Here is a 24882-nt window from a genome sequence, read left to right as displayed (position 1 = left end):
AAAAACCATGCAGTACCTGAGGGGTGTACACATATGTGTACAAACAATTCTTAATAGGAGGTTACAAATCTGAAGTAAGGGTCACAAGAGAAGCTATTGTGAGGAAACAGGGACTTCAGTCAAATCCAGACTACTTATATCTTGTGCTTTTGTTTTGGCTTGGTGACTTTTTACTCATCTGTGTTAATACCATAAACCCAGAAAAAACAGCAAACGGAGCAAAAGCTGAAGATGCACAACTTCTAATAAAAACATTTAACTTTGCCAACATACGAAAAACCCTGAAGAGTTTCAAAAGGGAGGATTACTGGCACTTATCATTCATTTCTGAGCAAATTTATGAAGTATTGATATTTGTAAATATTTTAGTTTATTCATTCACTGACACAGGTTGTAGTTAACACTTTGTTCTCTCCTGACACCTGAACAAGTCGGTCACAGTTTCTTCACTCATTCACAGCATCATGTTGGAATCTTGTGCTTAACCAAATGAAAGAAGTTTTAAAATTGAGATTTCTCTAGACACAGCATCATGTTGGAATCTTGTGCTTAACCAAATGAAAGAAGTTTTAAAATTGAGATTTCTCTAGACACAGCATCATGTTGGAATCTTGTGCTTAACCAAATGAAAGAAGTTTTAAAATTGAGATTTCTCTAGTCACAGCCACCTCCAGCATAGTTAAAATAAGCTTCAGCATTTTTGAAAAAGAAATAAATACAAGTGTTCTTTTTAAAATAGTCATGTAGGAGAAAATGGCAACAGATTAAAGAAAAGCATTTGAAAGATGAGTTATTCCTCCATACCTCTTATCTGCTAGATCTGTTTTATTTCCCACCAGCATAATGATGACATCACTGCCCCTTTCCGTTCTGACATCATCAATCCATTTTGTTGTTTGCTGGAACGAGTTTACATCTAACAGAGAACAGTGGAGAGGATTATCACTGCAGGTATTCTTCACAGATCAGTAATAAATACATTTGTCTCAAAAGCTTCATAATCTCTGGAATTGGCATAATAGGGTGATGAAGAATCAGCAACTGAAACCCTAAGTCTCCCAACGCTGAAGTATATGAAAATTTTGGCATTAATTTCCAAATGGGCTAGTACTTCATTCAGGTGAATTCAAAGCCAGGGAGTGAACTGAACTGGTCTATATTTGTTTCGACAGGATCTAAACTGAGAAGCCTTGTCACTGTGTTTTAGACCATCTTCCTTTTTTTTTTTTTTTTTTTTTTTTTTTTTTTTAGCTCAACATAAAACATTTTATATGGAGAATAGGGATTAATGTGATATTGCATTCTACATTGCTCCTGACTTGTGCATCTACAGGAAGAGGTTCCTACAGTTTCATTGCTTATCAAAAGTTCTTCACATCAGCTACACATTTTGTTAATCACTTTTTACCTGCTAGGTTCAGGATTTTCTTTAGGAAATATCAGGGTTATACAACATACTAGCAACTCCTGTAGCATTGAACACTGAGTACAAAATAGTTTCCAAATCATTTGCACAGAACCAGAAATACAGATCTAACTTATTCACAGACACTTTTTCTTAATGATATGTCCTTAAAAGCTGCAAGGTAAGAATTTTAGGAAGCTATCCCTGTCTAATAAGATAGTATGTTGTTCGAAAAGATGCATCCTGAAAGGAAAAACGAGTTGTACAGAAGCTGCTGTGGAGCTCAGCATTTGCCAGTTAGCTGCACAAAGAGTATCTGAATTGCCAAAGCCGTTTTCAGTACTTAAAAAGGGTGGGGGGCTCTGCAGCAGTTCTTGACAAGTATTGATTATTTTTTTTAATGGCTTCTACTGCATAGTAATATATTGTATGCCAGACAGTCAAGACTTGATCACTTGCCAGTGACTTAATTCTTCTCCTTACTACTTGGTAATACTGAACTTGCTAGGTCAGTAAAAAAATTTCCAAGTTCACAGCTAACCTGTAATTTTAGATTAAATGAAAGTGTTATTTTTAACAATTAAAGTGTTTATAGGTAAAACCCATGTTCCTGCTGTAATCCTCCAGTATTTATAAATCAAAGGGTAAGCACTTTTGCATTTGTATAGAATTAGTCCATTGCTCTCAGTCAATTCCAGTTGAGAAATTGAAGTGTCTGAAGGTTTAGTTCTCCTAAACTAAAATTTCTGTTCTTTGCAAATACAGAAAGCTAGCAAGTTAGGGGTCTCTGGACTGAGGGGAGGGACAGAAGGATAAAGGTTGAAAAAGCACTAATATTTTAGTTCACAAAAATGTACATACCTTAGTAAGAAATGCAAGAGCAATTGTTAAAGGATAAGGGCTTAGTGGTTAAGTTTTACATATTGCAAAATGTGAAAGTGACTGCTTCAAATGAAAATGTGATGTTAATGCATTTTCCCCCCATCCCATGCCCAGACTTTTTTTTTTTTTTTTTTTGGGGGGGGGGGGGGGGGGGAAGGGTACATGGAGTGAAGCAGGCTACAGCTATCAGTGCAAAGTCTCAAATTTCAGAATTCAGATATCTATGAACATGATTCAGGTGTTTGAGACCAAAAGTCATAGGTGATATTACAACCAAAAAGCAGATGAAAGGAGGTAAAGTGCAACAAGACCAGCTAGGACTCAAGGCTTCAGGAGAACGCGGTAGGAAAGGGTTACAAAATGATGTCATTTATAAGACAGTTTATACATTACAACAGCAGCAGTCAGATGGCTAGCTTAAAACTTGACTACAATAAAAGAAAACATTTTTTTCCATGCCAGGATGAAGAACAAGCAGATGACTGTGATAGGACATGCAAAGCTAGGCTAAAGGATGAAAGGGGCAGAGTATTAGAAATGCAGAATTCCCCCCACTCACTTGTGATATCATAAACAACAACTGCAACAGTGGAGTCACGAATGTAGCTAGGAATCAAGCTCCTGAACCGTTCTTGACCTGCTGTGTCCCATAATTGCAACCGTACCTAACAAAATCAGTCAAACAAGCAAGAAAAATAAGAAAAAGGTCAAACCCAGTGCAATATACCTACTTGTGATATCGTAAACTACTACAGCAGCAGCAGAGTCACGGATGTAACTGGGAATGAGGCTACGGAAACGTTCCTGACCCGCAGTATCCCACAGCTGCAACCTGATCTGTGGGTGGGAGAAAATTAAAAAAGCCAAACTGCCACTAAAAATAAAATAGTAAATGAATTTTACTTTTTGAAAAAAGCTAAATAAAAATTATAAACTCATGCAGGGGATGACTGGGGACTGGGAGCAGCAGCATACTGTCTCCTTTACAGCAATCTCTCCCAAGCACTAGCAGCAGCCAAACTGGTACATGTGCACCTATCTTGCCTTTCCGCTGTCTTTGCTTTTTTAAAAAATGCTTCCCTTCCAAAAGGGGAGAAACAGAATCACTCAGCTTTCAAACTGAGAGGACCAACAAGAAAGCTAAGACAATGTTCACCTGCAGTCTACACAAGATTTTCAAGCTCTGCTGCTATCCTTCCTCAGAACTCACACATACAACCCTCTGGCAGCCTGGAGGATGGCTGCTGGTGGAACAATCAGACCATACACCGTACTTCTCATGGAAGAGCCTTCAGCTGCTGTCAAAGCACTGGAAAAGCTCCTGATGGGAATTTTTCAAGGAGGATAAAATGCCAGTTATTACTCTATATTTAAGCCTTAGCCACATTGCAGGGTAACACGCACAGAGACAAGGTTGAATGTTTCTCACCATCCAAGTTCTGAAAGAAAAGGCAAGGTATACTAAAGCAACACGTATGGCAAGATGTGCAAGGGCCAGTTTTGCTATGGAAAGATCATCTCATCACTCAAGCACTTTCAATGCAATCACATTTATTGTGGATTTATACGATACCATAAGCTTATGCAGCACTGCACAATTTGCTTCTGCAAATAGCTCAATGGCTGAATTTCTTAATTAAGAATCTGAGCTCATTTTAAACCAAAGGCTTGCTTCCACAGAGGACTGATTTCATTTCAGGAACCAGAACTGCACCAAGCTAAGAAAAAGCATCATTTCTGGGTTACTACTGAAGGCAACCTTCTTTTTAAACAAGTAATATTAAGAATATCAAGCTAGCCGTTAACTGGCAACATTTCTCAACTTACATTTTATCTTTCTGTCTTGCGACAGAAAACCGAAAGGGGGTTAAACACAGTCCTTCCTCCAAACTCCCACCATTATGTACTCCTCAAACTATCCATATCGACTCTTTCTTCAAAGAGAATGACACTATAGCACCTTCCATGGCACTCGTGAGCCCCTCCACAGATGAGCCAAATGGCGATTTCCCATTTCCCCAGGCGGAGAAGGGAGCTGTCTCCACAGCACTTGTCAGTCTGGAAGCAGCTGGTAGATGAAGGCTCAGGCTGTACTTCCAAGTGATCTCAGAACTGTGGGCTGCACAATTACAACAGATGCTGATCCTCATTCCTACTGTACATAGAGAAGCACAACAAAAATCTTACTCACTGTTCGATCCTCCAAATACATGGTTTTCGATAAGAAGTCAATGCCAATTGTTGCCTGTAAAAAAATGAAAAAACCAACACCTCTTAAATAAAACGTCAGAACAACTGTAGTGATTTTCAGAGGAACAAGCGTTACTGCCACATCAGAATTCAGCACCTGTAGCACATCCGCAAGAAAAATACACTGGCTTTCTCACTTTCAAGATATTGCTCTACCTACAAGCAAGATTCAATAAGCAGTTTCCTTCAAATCCATAACTGGAACAACTTAAAACACAAAAAGGTGCTAACCTTAACTTCAGTTTATGCATATTGACAGTTTAATCTGTACAGTCATGTGGGTATCGGCAAGGATTTTTATGCACGTGACTTAAGTTAGTGTCCATCAGCAGAACCTGGATATCTGGGCCCACCTGAATTCTTCCCGACTGCCAAACACCTTCATGTATCTTAATGTTTAGCCTTTTTCGTTAAGGCGAAGGTGGATGTCTTCACACCTGCTACAACAGGAGGGTGCATGCACACATGGCCCCCAACAATTCCTAAAACTGTTAATACTAAAGCTCGCTGCAGCATAACTGCATCCAAGTGTCTAGACACTAGCGGGAGCTTCACGTAGAAGCATCCTTACGTGTGTTTAAGAGAAAGAGCAAAGCACTACTAAGCACTATCAAGAGCTGCTTCTTAAATACATGATCTTCACCCCATTTTTTAAGGCTGCAGTGAGGGTGCATCCAAGCTCTAGGAGTTTCTTTGCAGCAGGGATACAACCGAGCTGACCTGCTGGGGCCCTATGGCTGCTCTGGCTTCAACACGACACAGCATCTCAAGCAGCTGCACAGCTCAGCAACATCAATAGAGCCTGGAAAACATTCCAAATTGATTGAGAAAGAAAGAAAGAAAGAAAGAAAAAAAAGAAAATATCACCCTAAGAGGTAAGTCTTTCAGCTAGGGCAAAGAGGCTTGATAGAACATTTTCCACGCTCTCCCACACTGAAGCAGGCATTTCTAAAAAGTCTATTTTACTATATGTGCTCCATATTGTTAGACTGCTGTTATGCCCTCACTATATATCCCTGTAATTAATTCCTTGTATTCTGGCAGATATCTTATGTGGCAGGAATAAAGCATAGAGTCAGCCAGCCTGCTTGTGAGCTATACATGAAGACCAGCTGCAGATGAATAAAAAAAAAAAAAAAAAAAAAAAAAAGCAGAACTGAACAATCCAAACTGAATTTTCACTTCCAGCTAAATATAACACATCAGGAAACAAACTTTCCTGGCTGGATCAGGACAGTAGATTTGGAGTACCAGGGATGCATATGGGAAAAATAAATAGTGGTGGATCGCGAGACAGCTACACAGTGGTTTTTCACCTGTCGCCAGCGACATTACCAGTTCAGAGAGATAATACTGAAACTGTAAGGCAGGTATGAGAAGCCTCAAAAGACTAATGCAACAACATGCTTCCCTTCTGCTTTTGTTTTCTATTGTTTTTAAAGGGTACTCCTCAAAAGATCGCCTCAAAGATGCTTCTGTTTTCCCTTATGTCTATTTGATTTCGCTTTACAGAGGGAAAGCTTCAAAACCCCTAAGATCTTACACCATTTATACAAGTCAGGCTCATTCTGGCTGACAAAACTGCTGGAGACTCAGATTTTCTCTGCTCTCAGTAGGAGCTGGAACATCAGCTGCAAAGCCTGAAACCTGCCTCAGCCTGTACTTCACACCACCCCTCCCACACAGCTGGACGGCAGCAAGAGCTCTGAATCTCACTCGCTTCCAGAGTACTCTGTCTCTGGATGCCTGCTGCAAATGCAAGTACCACGCAGAAACACATCAGGTCAGCAAGATTCCTGCACTTGGACACTCATGACATGCAAAATGCAACAGAAAGGCCAAACACAACACTTATTTCATCTGGTCAATGAAAATGTTTGCGCTTATCACATTGGTAAGAATGTATGGCAGGTCTGTTACCTTCAAACTGTGAAATGGCTCTTGATCCAAGCCCCCGCGAGCTTTAAGAATTACATACAATAACTGCAGCCAAACGTATCTGTCCACCTGTACTGTTCGGACCACACCACAATACAGAGCAGCAGCAGTATCAAGGAGTGGATTCAAGCACTCTGTGTATCCCAGACTTTAAAATAGGTAACCTACAAAGAAGCATTTTTGTCACAATTCTGACCAAAGGAGCAAAAAAGCTTGGGGGATCTTTACAGATCAGTTGTAAAGAAGAGCTGTGCAATGTATGAGCAGAGGAAAAGTCTGCTTACTGATGGGGGAAAATACATGGACATGAAACTAAGCTAATTACCATAATTACGGTGGAGACAGGTTTATACTGTTTGTGGAATGCTGTGCACCACATGGAACAAGCAGGAACTAGGCATGCTCTAAACATGATGCAAGGTACTTTAAGTCCCAGCTGTAAGTTTAAAGAAGACAAGCAGAACAAAGAAAACCTCAAGAAGGCGACACCATGGATAGGGCCATGTATGTGAAGACTTTTAAATCTATCTGTCCTCACAACTCTACTGTCTAACAAGGAACTGTTGTTACCCTATTGTATAGACTAGAGCTGCTGACACAGAATTACCCAACACTATGCAAGGAAGCCTGGGGCAAAGCAAGAACCTGAATTATCTTTCAGGTCACAGGCCAACGTTTCAACACTGTCCTCCCTCTCCCTTCCTTCAGGAGGCTGAAGCTAAAGGGAAGCATTGCCTGTAATTCTCCTCTTGAGTAACACACAGAGAAGCATCATGTTTGCCAATGTTGGTCTTTCATTATATATCACATACGCTGCCACAGAACAAGGAAAATGCTTCTCAGCATGTCCACGGAAAGGAATCACTCCTGGTAAAATATACACCACCAATGGCACAATTTTATTTCAGGTGTTTGGGTTTCCCTGACACAGTACAGCAAGCTCTTGCTTGATTCACAAATGCTGCTTTCATGAAAACAGCTTATTAACAAGCTGCGTGGACAAAAGCTGATTGCTCTTATCTAACAGCAAGCACAAGAAAACTAATGTACAGCACAGATTTTATTAAACAGCAGCTTTCTGTTTTTACCAGCTGAACACAAAACCCCTTGTTCAAACGATAGGCTGTGGCAGCTTTCAGAAAATATGCATTCAAAATTTATCAGAAATGTCCAGGATGAGCAAATCATCCATCAACTAAGCTACAGCTAACCATGTACAAAGTGGTTTGATATGCATTATCATTCAAGTAGTTAGCTTTGAGAGGTCTCTGTGTAATCCTGGGCATCAAGAAATTTATATTCTGGTTTGACACTAAAGCGTCGTGTGATTTTGCCCAAATTACTGGAGCTTTTATGACTCATTCTTTCTTCCAGCTATAGCAAAATAGGACATATAACCCTACCTCAGTCATGACTTCAGTAGAATAGAGGTCTTTGGATGAATGACACTTTACCAAGTACATTAACACCCAAACTAGGCACGCATCAGTGATAGCTAAATTGAAGCTATCTTGTAAGCCCTTAAGATTTCTAACTGGTTAAAGTCCCACTCATTCATTTTGCAATCATTTAGTGTATTCTGTCAGACCAGCTTCCCATGGAGACAACTATATTATCATAAAGCACAGAGGGTCAAACCTCTGTAAGAAAGAACTAGGACGCAAGCTCCGCAGAGAAAAGGAGCAGACCTGAAAGAAAAATACTGTGGGAAAAAAACAGATTAAATAAAAGAACTGCATTCACATGTCCATGTAATTACAGTGGGTAGAATTTGAAAGGATGTTTGCTCCCTTGGGAGCAATGATGTGTACTCTAGCCCTCCTACACCACAGAAGCTTTGCTTCTCCCATAGTTAAGTGAGAACTTGCATCTCATTCTACCCAACTTAACTTGCCTAGCAGCAATGAGGAATTACTGAAGAGGCAGGAAGGAAATCATTAAAGGGTAAAGAGATTTAAACGAGATACTTGGATAGACACTAAGCAACAGCAGAGTCACAGCATTTTTCTGATTTTTTTTCCCATTACCTCCTCCTCCCACCCCCCTAAAAAACCCTTCACATTCATCAGGGAACAGATTTTTCTCAGCTTAGTGTATTCAGAACGTCACCAACTAACCAAGTCATGAAACATGTTCTGCTTGAAGACACCCTTTATGAAACTGAAATACTTTTATAGCTTGCCACCTTTTCAAGCTCATCCTAAATTCTGGGAGTGGGCAACAATGATTTAGAAATTCTAGAATTTAGAAAAGTTAGCTTGCGTCAACTTGAACTGACTTGTCACCAAACACAAAGCAATAAGGGGGCTGCAGGGCCAACTCGAAAAAAAGACACCCAGCTTCAGCCCCAACCTTGCCAACCCAACCTTATTTAAATAATAAATAAGCATAAATAAGCAGTCACCGGATGGGGACATGCGTAACAACCAGTTTTGTGGTCTTTGTTCCAGCAGACAGCATAAAATAGCATCCTAAAGCACACCCAGCCTTACAATCCACTGCTTTCTGCTCCACAAATCCTTGTTCACCCTGCTGCAGAACCTCTTGCGGCTCAGCTTGCTGCTTTTTTTAAAAGAGCCAGGCATCTGTTACATTTTCCCCACAGAGGCATTATAGCTGTGATGAGACCATCACATGTGGTAGCAAATCATGAAAAAACCTCAAACTGGTAGACTTAACAACTGCTATTATTTGGGTATACCAAAGAAGCCTGTCCTTTTGAACGGCAGCTCATCCTGCTGCAAGTAGCAGATAAGCTACTAGAGCAGAATCCAACACTGAAATGCCATTTTGAAAGGTTATTAAAATACAAAGCTTAAAGATGTTACAGTTAAGAATTTGGTCTGTGTACCAACTCCTATCCCCTGCAATCAAATTGATTCTTCCCGTAATGGATGACATGGCAACAGAGGGGCCTTACAGAAGACAATAATACGGATTAATTTACCTGATAGGTGTTGTCAAAGCTGTCATACATGAACCTGGTGATCAAGGAAGTCTTCCCCACTAGAAGAAAAAAAAAAAACACCACAGATTCAAGGAACAGTTCCAGTGCAAGTTTTAAGCAAGTGATTTAAAAATGGTTTCAGGAGTTTTACTCTGTGTCCAACAGATCCGGACTATGCAATTAAACCTCCTACAAGAAAAAGAGCAGTTATTTGATTTTATGATTGTGAAGTAACTAGTAGGCACATTTTTTTCTGAAAAAGGTTGGCTCCTGTATCATTCCTGAGCATCAGTTTTATGCTTAAACATTTGTGATTTGAGACGAAAATTGAAATAATTTGATTGTTCCCGGTTCTACCAAGTTGTTCAGAAATCTTAGTTGAACTAAGTAATGTAATAGGCCTGACAACCCCTACAATAAGTTATTACTAACAAGACAGCTCTTCTTGCTCATGAAACAAGGTAGCTATGTCACTTTAAAATACATCTCACTGTGCATCTCCTCAATGTCACACTCTTTGTACTTGTCACATAAATGGCAGTCCCTGCTGTAGTATCACATAGCACAAGATTGAAGAGCATCATTGTTGAGAGGCTTGTTTACCATCTGCCCACAACGCCTGCAGGCCTTATTATTCCATTAACCTCACCCTTCCTTTGATAATATATTCGCTATACCTTCTTGAATAAGCAGGCTCATACGCTGTTAAAAATGCCATTATCCACTCCAGCGACGGTTGCAGCTTCGTGACTGGTATATTCACTTGGCTGTTCAGCATTAGGGAGTCAGTTGGCACTGCCATCAGAAGGTGTCACTGCAGCCTGTGCGGGCACACCTGACAGTCACACTGACACAGGCAAAGCCTTTTTCACATGCAGCCATTTGTGATGCTGCAGCTCCTCTGTAATTGCAACTCATCTTGGCCACACTGAATCACAACCTATGTCAAACTACATCAGTACGTCAAGATCCTCATTTCATACCTGAGATCTACATAAACTGCACGTACCATAACATTCCAGCCATGTATCAGAATACCTTGTAATCTCATTTTTCTTAAAAGACAAGTATTATGAGGTTCATTTTAAAACAATCATCACAACATTGACCTTCTACTCCTGTCAGATCAATCATACAGCTGAGCTGGGACAAAGACAGCTTTTGTTGTCAGTGGACACCACTTTCCTACTCTGTGCCATCTTCACCTGGAGGGAACCAGCAAGGTGCAGGAACTGGAACATCTCAACCTGCCTCATTTCAGTATGTTTAAATACTCTTAATTGTAGGCAAATTATTTAGGAAACAACTGAAGTTACTCAAGAATACATCACCTCCTGTTGTTTCCTTCTAACCTCGTCGCAGCTGGACTTTGCCATCTCCCACTGGCAGGGGAGAAGAGCTGTATGCCTTATGTTCGCCATCAGACATCACAGGTACAGACAGAAGGCTGACAGATGTGCACAAGTCAAAGCTTGTGTTCTTCAAATAAGTTTCCAGAGATGTTAGTTCTCTACAAGGCTGACCATCAAGACAGCAGGGGAATTTAAGCCAAGATTTTGGGGGTGGGGTTTTGAGGTAGGTTTCTGGGTTTTTGGTTGTTTTCTGTTTGTTTGGTGTTTTTTTTTTAAATCTTACTACAAAACTTTCAACAAAATCTCCAATACTTAAGTAAGTACTTAAGCAGCACTTTCATCTATCTGCAAACTTCAGTTAACTCAAGTCCTAAGCTAACAGGAATCCAGTAGACAACCTTTGAGAAAAAGAATTTGCCAGGTCAAAACCTGAATTCCTGTGCAAATTTTTCTTGTTCATAGACACCAGCCAGGTTTCCTACAAAGTTAAAAAGCTGCCTACACAAAGGTAAACATTCCCTTCAGGCAGTAGGTTTTCGGAAGGAACACATCTCAGATGGGTAGGATTCCTGAATCCCTTATTCAAATCTGTCCCTGGGCCCCACAGATGTGTTGAACAATAGCACAAGCTGGTGCTGGACAAAAAGCCACAGGCTGCGAGATGAGGAGAGTTTCACTACAGACCCAGCAACAATCCTCAAGAGACAGAGATGAGCAAATCCAATACCTTCCCACTGCAGCACATGCTATAAATCCCTGTAATGGATTTGCGGCACCATAAACAAGCTAGCTTTTCCTCACACGGCCATTGATATGCAAAGGGACAAATTTAACTCTTTAGAGGTGGCAAGGGGATGTAATCAAACCCATGAAATAATTTGCTTTGGTAAGTCACAACCCCTGAAGAACACTGAAGTCTTCTGGCAAATCATTTCCCTTCCCACTATGCTCTGAGAAGTCTTGGACGGAGTCTGTCTAGAAGCTATAAAATCAGAACAGATTTTTCTATTTCATATTGCTGGAGCTTCCCTACCCTACCTTCAGTCACTTCACAAAGAGAGGGGGAAAATACAGCACCACCTGCTTTGCTCGTATTTAAATATCTCCTTCAACCAACATTTGGATAGAGTGTCTTAATGCCCTTTAGTTCTAAGACATTCCTTCTCCAAACAGACCAAGGTTTTCTTTACATAGCATGTCAACAGGCACCAGAACAAATTAGTATTAATACCAACTGCTTACAGTTTTAATTCCACCATGGCTACTGAAGCATCCCCATTTCTCCTTAAAAAAAACACACACACAAAAAACAACCAACAAACACACAACCAAAAACCAACTTGCTTTTAAAACCCTGGCAGAAGTGAAAGCCCACAATTCCCACTGTATCTATAATTATTAAGTCAGTGAATCTTCCTTCAGAAAGTCACAAGTTTATATTGTATAAACAGACACCTTGTCCAGCAGGTTTCAGACTTTAAATATTCCCTCTTTTAAAGAGCCATTCCTTATAGCTAACGCGACCTCACCTCTCCCCAGGCTCCCCACACACACCGCACTGCTTGCCAATAGCACAAACTATCCCCAGCCCTACAAAAAATAGCCAGATGAATCACCTTAGGATTCATATACCATCTGTTGCACACTAAAGGGATGTGGATGCATGTGCTGATTCTCCTGTTGAAGCCATGCTGCCATAAGCCCCGTTTCAGAGAGCTTGAGGAGAGAACAGAAACACACAGAAATTAATCTATTGTCAATTAGGTTGATCACATTTCTCCCGTATGGAGGCACAGCACAGGCCCCTGGGCAAGTCATAGCTAAAGCACTGTCACATGATTCTGTGAGTACACGGCGCACTTAAACTACATGTATTTATCACGGGCCTAGCACAACAGTTACAAACTAAATTCCCAGTAAGGATAATCCCTTATGAAGGGAAACCTCACCGTGCAACTAGCATCCCACAACCTGCAGAAATACTGATCTTCCCACCACCACCACCCCTTAGCAGAGCAACAAAGAAGGGCTACCGAGCCACAGTTTACCATTTGGAGTCCAGCCCCTGGGCTTATGGACGAGTTTTATTTTTACAGCAGTTTTTATTCGGAATGTCGTAACAGAGCACTAAGCCGCTCCGCATGACTTGAAAAATAAATAAAAATAACAATAATAAAGAACAGTGCCCAAAAAACCCCAATTTGTTGACTGTTGGGATCTGCAAGAGAGTTTGAAACCCATTCCATTACACATTTTCACTTGCTTTCTATTCCGTCCTGCTGGCTGTATGTTTATCGAATTCACAGAAGGCATTAATTTGGGAGTGATTGCAAATAAGAGGACAGGATCTGAATTCAAAGTAATCTTGAAAAATGCAGAACTGACCTCAAGAGGAAAATGAAGCTCAACAGGAAGAAGCAGCACAAGCTAATACACAAAAATAACAACTGGCTGCTTAAAATACATATTGCAATCAACTAGGTAAGCAATCTGGGGGTTCTAACCAAAGGAAGCAGTAAGACAGTCAAGACCTCAGCCTTGTCTCATTTAGCAAGTTTTTTTAAGCCAGTGGGTTAATTTAATCTCTTGAAAAAGTTTCAACACAAAAATATGTCCAGGGCAGCATCAGTCAGCAATGCTGTAGCACACGACATCCTTTAGGCCAAAATATTTCTAGTATGCTGCTGGGACAATTAAAAAAAAAAAAAAAGTTAACATTATCTTTGTAGGAATAAAGGCAGGGGAGGAAACGCTTCGCATGGGGTTTTACCACAGTGTACAGCTTTGGCTGGAGCAGCAAGGGGGGTTCTCTGCTGGACGCACCGACAACTGCGTTACAGGAAGAGAGACAAAAAACTCAAAACAATTCAGGAGCTGAGAAGGAGCTTTTTGGCAAGAAAAAGAGCCAGCTTGCGTAGTTTACACAGGATGACTGAAAGGTGACAGAGAGCAGAGAAGTAACTTAGTGACAAGGAAAGGTGGTCTCCAGCCTCTCTTCTTTCTGTAGATGAAGATCTAACAGCTAATAGTCCAAACAAAGTCCTAAGAGAAAAGGCATGCAACTTTAACAGTGAGGGTAATTAAACTCTTAACATAACCTATTCAGCTGGGCAGTGGATTCTCCTCCCCTCCTTGGCATACAGAGTTGTGAGATGTGTTCCATTGTAGGAATTTACATGCAAGCCATCCAAGAATTTTTTGAAGCGGAGGGAAGCTAAGAAAAATAAGTGATTAACCAAAGAAACCATTTGTTCCAAACAGTGCACCTGAACATCAAGTTTGGAAACTCTTCTGTCATTAAGTGGCTGAAGAACAGTAGCGGCGTGGGTTTCATAAGATGACTTTTCTGCTCCTTCAAGCTTTTCATCTAATGAAAACAAAGTCCACGTTAACCAGCTCCTAATCACACAGCTGTAGCTCAGACATCATTGCTTAAATGCACAGATTACCAGCGTATACTCCTGGATGGGAAGGCAGCCAGCTCCAGCAGGAATAGTTAAGCTTCTATCTGACTTGCTCAGACATTTTTCTTCAGCTATACCAGCTCTGGAAGAATTTGGACCTAGAGGTGGCTCCCATACTGAACTAGCTACTCACGTTCCTAACCATCAAACCTGAACAGCGCACATTAATTACACACTGCAGAGCCTGCCCAGTGCTTTTTTCTGGGAGGCTAGGGGAAAAGCAGAGAGAGGAGTTTTGCTGTACAAGGCAGTAAGTGGAAGCATTCATCCACGTTAATCCTGATAAGCTACAGTGTTTTAATGTGTTATGGGACAGGAAGAAGTAGGTTGTTCTGATATATAAAAATCGGAAACTCCTAAAAGGAAAGGACTGATCACTGGTTCAGCACACAAACAAGTAGATGCCCAAATACTAACATCCTCCTAAATCGGCAACTGAATCAGTGGCAGCAAACAGCAAAGTATCCAAGACACATAACCGAGTTAAAAGACAGGAACTTGTGAAGTTCCTATCAGCAAAATTGCCATTAGCTATGAGGGCCCAAATTCAAAGCCTTGCCTTTAACAGCTAATTGAGTCAACCTGATCGATACTCTTTGTCTGGAAGCCTTGAGCCACTGCCTAGCACTTATTTCAAAAGAGCATTCACCTGCAAGATAAAATCAATACACTAATCTCATGGTTCCAGCAACTTTGATCCGACAGCAGCGGCTGGAGAGATTTCAAGGTCATTCATCTGGTTCTTGAAGGCTGCCTTGTCCCACTTCTGCAGCCCTGCGCACTGGAGATTTGTATGTCCAACGCCAACCATCACTAATGACACTGATTAATGGTGGGTACCAACAACTCCTCTGCGCCAGCATGTGCAGAATACGTGCTACTGGCTACCGCTGGCAGCACAGCAAGCAGCACTCCACGCCGTGCGCTGTAACGAGTCACTGGGGAGGCTCACGCAAGAGCCAGGGATGGAAGAGACCCATTAGATAATACAAATCATCTCCCTGCCAGCACAGGATTAGAAGGTCATTTGTTGCCAAGGCAGAGTCTGCAAAAGGCTCAGGCAACAGTCAAGAGTGACCTACAAAGGAAAAGTAATTGGGATTGTGCCACTTCTACTGTATGCTGTACAAGGAGCAGGCCTTACATCCCCGTTTCATTTTCTTAGGCATGTGCTTGCCTTTTATACCAGAGATACCACATTTTGCCCAAGGATTCTTCCAGAAAAGTCACAAAGTCACACTTAAATCTCTGAGTTCGTACCAGTTGTCAAATACTAACACTTTCAAGGCATCAGCAATAATAATATTAAAAAACCAACAGAAGAAACATCTGAAAAGCAAAATAATCTTAAAAATAATCAATCTATCCATCCTTTTCATTGTAAAGCTGAAAAATTCCACGTGACCTCTTCCCAGTGAGAGGCAGATTTGGTTAACAGAGATCCAACTTGTTAAAAGCGTAAGTTAAAGCAGAGGAAGAAACCCTTCTCATCACACATACAGATAAATCACAGTGTAATCCCACAATTTCACTTGCCCTTTGCAAGACTCCCTTAAGATTTGGTTGAAGGATAAATCCCAGTGACACTGCAACTTCCTTTCACAGAAAGGAATCTTCACTGTATTTCCTTTACTAGACACACCACAGCACTGCTTGTCCAGCGATAACTGACATGCTGACAAGCAACAGTATTTCTTAACTGAGAAGTCAAACTCTGTTCTGCCCTCAATTCTCAAAACAGATGACCCAATACCACCCGAGGAGTCCTGTTGAAACATACAGCTTCAAGATCTTTCGACTACCAGCCTCACATCAAGTTTCATGCTCAGATTTGCTGATACTTCAGACCCGATGCTTAAAAGAGTAGCTGAAATGCAAAGATTTAATGCTCAGGATCAGAGAACTTGCTAGTCCACATGTGGAAAAAAACCACCCAAGGCAACAAGAGGAAAAAGCACTGCTAAGAACAATATACTGAATTATGAATACATGAAAACCATTTTTAGATTTTTATTTTAAAAGGAGCCCCAAAAGCAGGATGCTCATAGTTGACAAAATGATTTGCATTTTGTATTTTTAGGTACGTCAGTCTGAGCTTTTAAAACAGAAATGCTGTAATAAAATGATTAAAGCAGCTTCCTTACAAAAAATATCCTCCTCTGCTCTTCACTGTCAAGCTATGGAAATTTCACCCGGTTCCCCCAAAGCAAGAAACAAAACTCATTCATTATCCCAAAGACACTGACAGAGCCAGCAGACTGCATTCATCCAACAAATTCTCAGTAAGATTTAGTTTATCCAGTCACAGCTGAGGAACTCTGAAGATAACATCAAGTCTAGTCACAGAAAGCAGAAGTAAAAGGCAAAGTTAATGTGGTCTCGACTCCTTGCTCCAATTGAAGAATTTTTTACCCTGAAGTTGGGGGGGGGGGGGGGGGTCGTCCCCCATTGATTCCACTTCTGCTCTATTGTCAAACCTCTTTTATTCTGCCCTTTCTTTCCTGATGCAAGACACCAGATGAGATCAGACCAAAAGGACCATATGAGCCAATTCTTTGCATCCCTAAGTCCCCGATGAATAAAAAAAAAAAATAAAAAATCCAGAGGAACAGATGAAAGCCTGCAGAGAATAAACCACCTTGAAATACATCCGTGGTCCCACCCACTGGAAGTAGCTTTGTTTACAACAAGAATTTTGAAGTCTGGTAGAAAAAGTTATTTTTGATTAAAAAATGTACAGCTATAGATTATTTTTTTTTTTAAGAGCAAAGGGCAATATTAAATGCACATTTATCAGACGTTTTCAAAGGCTGTTTTGGTTATGCAGGATAAAGCTGGCTGAAGGATGCCCTCCCAGCCTGATCGCTGAAATGGAACGGCTGCCCTCATTAATTCTAGGAAATAAGACCATTTTGTACTGTTAACACTACAAAAATTGTGCAAGTGTCTTTCGTGCTACTTCAGTGGTTCTTGCATTATACTAAAGCAGCAATGGCTTCTTTATGTACAAACAAAACAGTTCAAATAGCCTCTTTTAAGATAGCTTATTCCCAGCCTAGGTTACAAATTACACTCTTGTCCTACTAAACAGATCTGCTCCTTTAAGCAAATTCCTCCTTAAAAAGAGGGAATTTAAGATTCTGTTTTGGAAGTTGATGTAGACTATCCAGAGAGTTGCAAGGAAACAAACAAGACCCAGAAAAACAAGGCAAGAGTTTTGTTTTGGTTTAAATAATTTTAGTAATTGAAGCAATGTTCCATCATTTTCTACTTCAAATATACTTTATTTCATTCATCCCAGAGAAGAGGGGACTCACCTAGATTTTAATTGATGGTATTTTTTGTATTCATTTGAAATAGAACAAACAATAGACTAAAGCTTGCAGCCTAGATCAAACACATGAAGATCAGGCAAAGGAAATTCAAGTACCTGCAGTGAAATCAGTCAACTTCAGACTCTGTGAAGCACAGGCAGCCCCTGAGCAAGCAGCATACCCTGAAGAGAGAGTCCATTTAACACACTTCCAGCAGCTTTGTCACTTCTACTTTAGATGCAACTTCTTTGACAAAGGAAATTTGCAGCTACGTTGCTCTACGCAGAAACTACGGGCCAGTAAAGATCTGCAGGTAACTTACTTGCTGATGCAAAACATCCACATTTATATATTTCTTTGGTGGCTCGACAGACATTTTGGTCCATCATAAGGATGCTTCTAAAATGCAAAAAACCTAAGGCAATGTCCTTCAAGAACTTAAAGCAGGTTCTAGGGGCTGCAGACAACTGAAGTCCACAAACCTTCACACTTGGAGTCCTCCACAGACACCAAATAGTAGGCAGTGGCGCAGGAAACCAACTGTTGCTTTGCAAACAACAGATCATCACACAGTGAAAATGAGCAGCAAAGGTGCTGCTGGCAGCGGCCAGCAGTTTGTACATGATCGTAAGGGGAAAGGAGGACAGAGCAACCAGGTCAGAAAGGGATTTTTGGCAGTTCATTTGCATAGGTTTTATGGCATCCTACCTCAAAAAGTAATTCTAGAAAGGCAGACACAATCAATAACAGTGTCAAACAACTGTAGCCGACCTTTTTAGGCCAATGAATCCCTGCCAACCCTTAATTTCCTTTCAGGTCACCACCCACAATAAAGCTTTTTTTTTCCTCCTTTAATTTAAAGCACTATGGAAAACCGTTAGATACAGTCCTGGATCAATTACTTTAGCCTCAGGGAATGCCAGTAGTCTATAGCTCTCAATTTAAGACTCACTGGCTTGTACCCACGAAGCAGAGTAGGTAAGTTGGTTTACCACTCCTGGGGTATAGATCTTACACTTTGCACGTTGCTAGCACAGCTGTCTCGATCCACACATCTGTAAAATACACTGTGATGTTTTTATCATGTGATTCAATTATTCCAGGGACATACGCTACGTTCATCATTATCAGCAGTTACAAGTCTGCAAAAGGCATGAAACCAGCACCATAACGTTACAAGTCAGCAGGTACATGACAACAGGTTCCTTTGGATTCAAATGCAAAGGAAGCAGAAGCCTGTTCCCTTAGAGTGTTCCTTCATACAAAATCATCTCTCCATTCAGTAGCTTCTTACAGCTGGAGGTGAGGAAAGAAGAAAGCTCAAGCTGCCATCAACGACACCCTGCTCTGACACCTCCTTCTCTTCCTTTTCCTCCCCAAATTAAAACAGAGCAACTGATGAAGACAGTAAAAAACAGGCAAACCCATGCTAAAGCTCGCTAGCATAAGGTCAGTCAGGATTTTCTCTACCTACCACCTCTTCTTCCCGTGCCTTTGAAAACATGCGTCACCCCTCCCAGCTGAAGGTCTCACCCTTAGGCATCTTTCACATCTACCTTTGCGGGCTCCAGCACCGGCAGAAACATTTCACATTGTATTCTGTTGCGACAGCTCGGACTGACCAGGCATTATTTCTTCTCAGAAGTTTTAACACAGTGGAGTCCCAAGGAACTGGCAGCAGAGGATTCCCATAGTCCAACTTCATTTCCACAGCAGCCTGTCTAGCCTTAGTGAACTACAGGGAAAGGCATGCTTTGCATTTTCATGTTTTCTATATACATCTGTTAGCCACCAGTTGACAAAAAGAGTAAGAAATAAAAATCACAACCATCGCCACAGTTGCTCAAAGACAATTTATATTAGAAGCAAACAAAATAATAACTACAAAAATTGATCGACTGGAAAACATGAGAAATTTTTGGAAGTCTGAGGTAATCCTTAAGCATAACAACTATTATTTTTTTGTTTTCAACCCAGGCCATAGTTTTGGACATCACATAGAATCTTAACACTTTTACAAACTTTGAAGTCTCAAATTCAGAGAATTAATTAATATCAATGCCCAACCCTCTGGCTCAGGTTCAGATGTGCTGCTCATCATCCAGCCCCTGTTCAGGCTGAGGTACTACAGGGGCCTGGTTGACCCTCTTACAAATTAACCTCTTTTGGTTTTTTTAAATACACATTTTAACACCTTCCCAGACAAAGAAAACTGAGAGCAAGGGCTCTACACAAAGTGGTGAGGAATTTAACGAGATACAGCATCTGACCAATGGCCCAGTGAAATGAAACAGGAAAGGGGAAGCCTAACCCCATTTTCAATAAGGGAAATAAAGATGATCCAGGAAACCACAGGCTGGTCAGTCTCACCTCTATGCCCACAAAGATCATGGAGCAGACCCTCTGGGAAACATATACTAACACATGTGGAAAATAAGGTGATTGGTGACAGCCAACATGGCTTCACCAAGGGCAAATCACGCTTGACAAGTGTGGTGGCCTTCTATGACAGTGGACGAGGGAAGAGCAAATGATGTCATCTGCCTGGGCTTCCACAAACCATTTGACACTGCCCCACATGACATCCTTGCCTCTAAACTGGAGAGATGGACGGACTACTCTGTGGATAAGGAACGGGCTGGATAGTTGCACTCAAGAAGTTGCAATCAATGGTTCAATGTCCAAGTGGAGACCAGTGACAACTGGCGCTCCTCAGGGGTCCTTACTGGGACTGGTGCTATTCAGCATCCTTGCTGGCAGCACAGACAGTGGGATCGAGGGCACCTCAGCATGTTTCCCACACCACCAAGCCGTGAGGTGCAGCTGACACGCTGGAGGGAAGGGATGCCATCCAGACGCTGACAGGCTGGAGAGGTGGCCCATGGCAACCTCATGAAGTTCAACAAGGCCAAGTGCAAGGTCTTGCACATGGGTCAGGGCGATCCCAAGTACAAATGCAGGCTGGAGAGAGAATGGATGGAGAGCAGCCCTGCCAAGAAGGGCTTGGGGGTGCTGGGGGATGAAAAGCTGGACATGACCCGGCAATGTGCGCTCACAGCCCAGAAAGCCGCCCGTGCCCTGGGCTGCATCCCCAGCAGCGTGGCCAGCAGGGCGAGGGAGGGGGCTCTGCCCCTCTGCTGAGACCCCCCACAGCGCTGCATCCAGCTCGGGGGTCCTCAGCATCAGAAGGACACGGACCTGTTGGAGCGGGCCCAGAGGAGGCCACGGAGCTGGTCAGAGGGCTGGAGCCCCTCTGCTGCAGGGACAGGCTGGGAGAGCTGGGGCTGTGCAGCCTGGGGAGGAGAAGGCTGCGGGGAGACCTTAGAGCAGCTGCCAGTGCCTGGAGGGGCCGACAGGAAAGCTGGGGAGGGGCTTTGGGCAAGGGCAGGGAGTGGTGGGACAGGGGGGAATGGCTTGAAGCTGAGAGAGGGGAGATTTAGGTTGGACATGAGGAAGAAACCCTTCCCCGTGAGGGCGGCGAGGCGCTGGCCCAGGCTGCCCAGAGCAGCTGTGGGTGCCCCATCCCTGGCAGGGCTCAAGGCCAGGCTGGACGGGGCTGGGAGCAGCCTGGGCTGGGGGGAGGGGGCCCTGCCCCTGGCAGGGGGTGGGACTGGCTGGTCTTGAAGGTCCCTTCCAGCCCAAACTGTTCTATGACTATGATTCCATGACCAAGACAGTAGCTGGCCTCAGAAACACACTCTCTCCCCTCCCCTCTTTACAGAACTCCAAGTTTTTTAAAGTACTGAAAGATACTGAAAAAAGTTACCTATTTTCTCATAGTAAAATTGATTCCCTTAGTACTTGCAAAGATTCTCTCCAAAGTGGACTTTTCAAGGCAAGCTGAGCCAGTTTTATCATAGCTGAGCACCTGCTTAAGATGCAAAACCAAGCTTTACCCATTATTACAATTAATAAGAAACAGTGTGGCCAGAATTTTGCTGCTGAAGAAATTTCCATTTTTCCATGTAACAATCAAGCGCCATGAAACTGAGTCAACTCATTGCAATAGAAGAATTTCCGAGCAGAGCATTTTAAAACCTCAGTATCTCAACAGTTCCCAGCACCTTCACAAACCAGGAACTGTGACACCAGCCCTTTAGCTCACTAGACAGCCTTCAGCACTCCAGTGTTAAAAAAAGCCTGCGTATAACAAACTAGAACAGACCATAAGCTAGGTATACAAGCCTAAATGGATGGTAGGAAGAGTGCATGAATATTTATGACTGTCTGGTGCAGAACAGCAGGAAGGGAAGCAACAGAGTCGAGTGAACTAACATGATATAACAAGGAATGACACCTACCTAGCAGATGAGCACACATAAAGCTATTATGTGAATGCGTGATATCATCTGCAGCTTATTCTCACATGCTACAATAACAGGGACACAATGAAAAAAAGCAAGTCCATTTTCACAGTAGCACCATTTTAAACACTGAGTATGTGGGATTATTGCATCTTTTTTTCATGTTTCACAACATTGTTCACTCAATGCTTTTCCTTTCAGAGACAGAGGGTGTAATATGATTTTCCTAAAGGATTCTAAAGAGTTACAGCAAAAATATCTGCTGTATCTGTATTTGTTACAACCCCAGGAAATCAGTGAGATTTGCAGCTCCTTAAGTCTCAGCGAAGTCTTCAAACAGTAGACATCACTAACGCTGTCTGTCACGCAGGAGGCAAAGAAGGAACTCCTCTCCTTGGCCATAGCCAAAGACTAATTATTTTATGGTTTCTAAGAAAAATTGATGAGTACACATTTCAAGCCATGTCCAGAGTTATGCAAGTTTCACAAGCATTTGAGACCTTGCTGGAAGACATGCCCTTGCTACAGAGAAGAAAATAGGAAATATAATTTTCTCACAACCCAGATGTCATCAGAGCAAAGAGGGTTTAGTTCCAGTCAATCTCTCCAGGCAATAACCCACACAAACACGAGTTTTCATGCCTGCTGCCTGGCCAACTGCTCTTTCCTGTCAAGCATTTCCATAATTTACAGAAAGGGACCAATTACTCCCTTATCTACAACAACCAGTAATCAAATGATTAACACTTCAGTAACTGCCTTATAAAAAAGATGACTATGAAAATATATGTTAGCCTGAAAAGCTCATTAATTTTCATTCATTCTTTTCTTCGGGTACCTTAGAATAGCATGTACACAGTGCTGTTTTCCTGACAGAAGCAATGAGGCCCTGCTTATAACACAATACTTCATCCAAGACAGAAGGAAATTGAAGTTGATGCATTTTTCTGACCTAGAAAGTATTTTTTTCCCAGGGTCTTGCTAACAGCCATGGCCAGCAGGGCCTGTACTGTTTGAATGCTGGCATTAATACAAAAGCAGAAGCTTAAGCAACATTAGCTCTTCAGTCCCAGCTTCTTATATCCCTGGCTAAGGAAACCACCAGCTCTGGTTCAACAAGCTCAGACTTCAACTGGAAAGAATCCTGTGTCAACAGTAACACATGACCTTTGATAGCAAGGTTGTCCCTGTCAATATATATTTAATATTTGGCCCATCAAACAGGGACAAGATTATTATTCACTAGTTAAAGCCCTGCAGATAAGAGATTATTTATGCTGACACACAGCTTTAGGTGCCTCATGCAGAGGGATTAGGACAGAAGTGCAGACTGGAGGAACAAAGTACTGAAAAGCTGCCCCGCCTATAGCAACAGTCTTCCAGAAGAAATCTGCTGTATATTCTGGCATAAGTATTAAGTTTTTGGGAGTACCATACTCCATGAGTAAACTGTAGGGCCTAGAGCATGTCTTGTGAAGAGCAGCTGAGGGAACTGGGGTTGTTTAGCCTAGAGAAAAGGAGGCTCAGGGGAGACCTTGGCACTCTCTCCCAAGTAACAAGTGACAAGACAAGAGGAAACAGCCTCTTAAGTTGCACCAGGGTAGACTTAGATTGAGTATTAGGAAAAATTTCTTCCCTGAAAGGGTGGTCAAGCACGGGAACAGGCTGCCCAGGGACACGGTAGAATCACCCTCCCTGGAAGTGTTTAAAACAAGCGTAGATGTGCTTAGGGCCGAAGTTTAGTGGTGGCCTTGGCAGTGCTGGGTTAACGGTTGGACTTAATGATCTCAAAGGTCTTTACCAACCTAAAAGATTCTATGAATCCAGTTCAGTCTGCCACAAGACAACTGTGAATATTTTAAAGGAGATTTGAAAGGTTCTGCATCTGTATTAACTGAAGTATTAGTTTGTGTCAAGTTTCTGCTCCAGACATTTTCTTTTTACTCTTCAATATTACTATAGGACATACACAGGAAACATCAGCTCTGTGAAACTACATTCCCAATCCTGTTATTAAGGAAAAGCCAATACAATTCAATGCAGAGAAACTTTGCACAACTTGAGATCCTCTCTCTCTCCAAAACAGGGAGGAGCAGCTTCCCAAAACCCAGCAGTTCAAGACTGGTTCATGTCTTAAACTGGAAGTTTCCAGCCTTGAGATGAGCTAAACATCCGGATATAGACACACACTTGGGATTAAACCTAGCTGAATATATCTTAGTCTCTAACAGGGAATGCATAGCTAGTTAGTGAAAGCTATTAAAAGACTGCTGTTTTTCCTTAAATGAAAAAGTTTTCATTTTATTCCTAATCTTGTACTATACATTTTCCCAGTCTCATTCCTGTTGTACACTATTTCAGTTTTCTATGAAAATTTGGCAACAGTTCTTACAGAATGGCTTGGGTTGGAAAGAATCTTTAAAGATCACCTTGTCCGCCCTCCCTACCACAAGCAGGGACACCTTCCACTAGACATTGGTTAGTACCAACTTTATTGCTTTTCGTTCTAAAAACCTCAAGTAAGACTTCCCTTCCCCAAGGGAACGTGCTCTTAGCACTGAGAAAAAATGCTCAAGAGTAACTATGAACAGTGTCATTTCTGCCACTGAAATAAATGCAAGCAGACATCAATAAGCGGAAAAGTCCCTTGTTCCTTTGGGAGAGCTCTTACAGTCACAGGTCACTAAAAGATTCCTCCTTCCACTTTGACCCCCGAGCTGGCTCACTGCATTATTTTAACAGCTTAGCATCTCCAGGTTGCTCAAATTTTCATACCACCCTTTTAACAAAGCAAATGTTCAAGGATTTTATGTCTTTGGGCTCTGTTGATCAAGATCTACTAACACCTCTAGAAGACTTTTGGGAAAGTGTGGACAATACTGTCCTTGCAACTGGCTCCAGAGCCTCTCTCTTGACTTCAGACTGCAGTGCTGGGACACAGAGCCTGCAAATCGCTCGTTCAGACCATCTCTGCAACAGGCAGGGGACAGGCAATTCTCAGCCAACACTCAGGAAACACTCAAGAG

General features: G+C 41.9%; 1 protein-coding gene across 2 annotated transcripts in view; it reads right to left on the bottom strand.

Annotated features, from left to right (window-relative positions):
• Window positions 1-24882, bottom strand: part of RAB6A (RAB6A, member RAS oncogene family) — a 66884-nt gene that overhangs the window by 17901 nt on the left and 24101 nt on the right. The window contains exons 2-5 of one of the 2 annotated variants that reach the window (XM_055701580.1): window positions 9423-9481; window positions 4479-4532; window positions 2847-2952; window positions 805-916 (exon numbers count right to left, since the gene is read on the bottom strand). In XM_055701580.1, coding sequence (XP_055557555.1) covers window positions 805-916; window positions 2847-2952; window positions 4479-4532; window positions 9423-9481 — 331 coding nt within the window. Of the gene's footprint in view, window positions 1-804; window positions 917-2846; window positions 2953-3018; window positions 3125-4478; window positions 4533-9422; window positions 9482-24882 lie in introns of both variants that reach the window. The other variant, XM_055701579.1, reaches the window with a different exon arrangement.

Source organism: Falco cherrug, chromosome 2 (assembly GCF_023634085.1).
Source record: "Falco cherrug isolate bFalChe1 chromosome 2, bFalChe1.pri, whole genome shotgun sequence".
NCBI classification, from domain to species: domain Eukaryota; kingdom Metazoa; phylum Chordata; class Aves; order Falconiformes; family Falconidae; genus Falco; species Falco cherrug.
The sequence above is the reverse complement of the archived record's forward strand: the minus strand, read 5'-3'. Positions and strand labels throughout refer to the sequence as shown.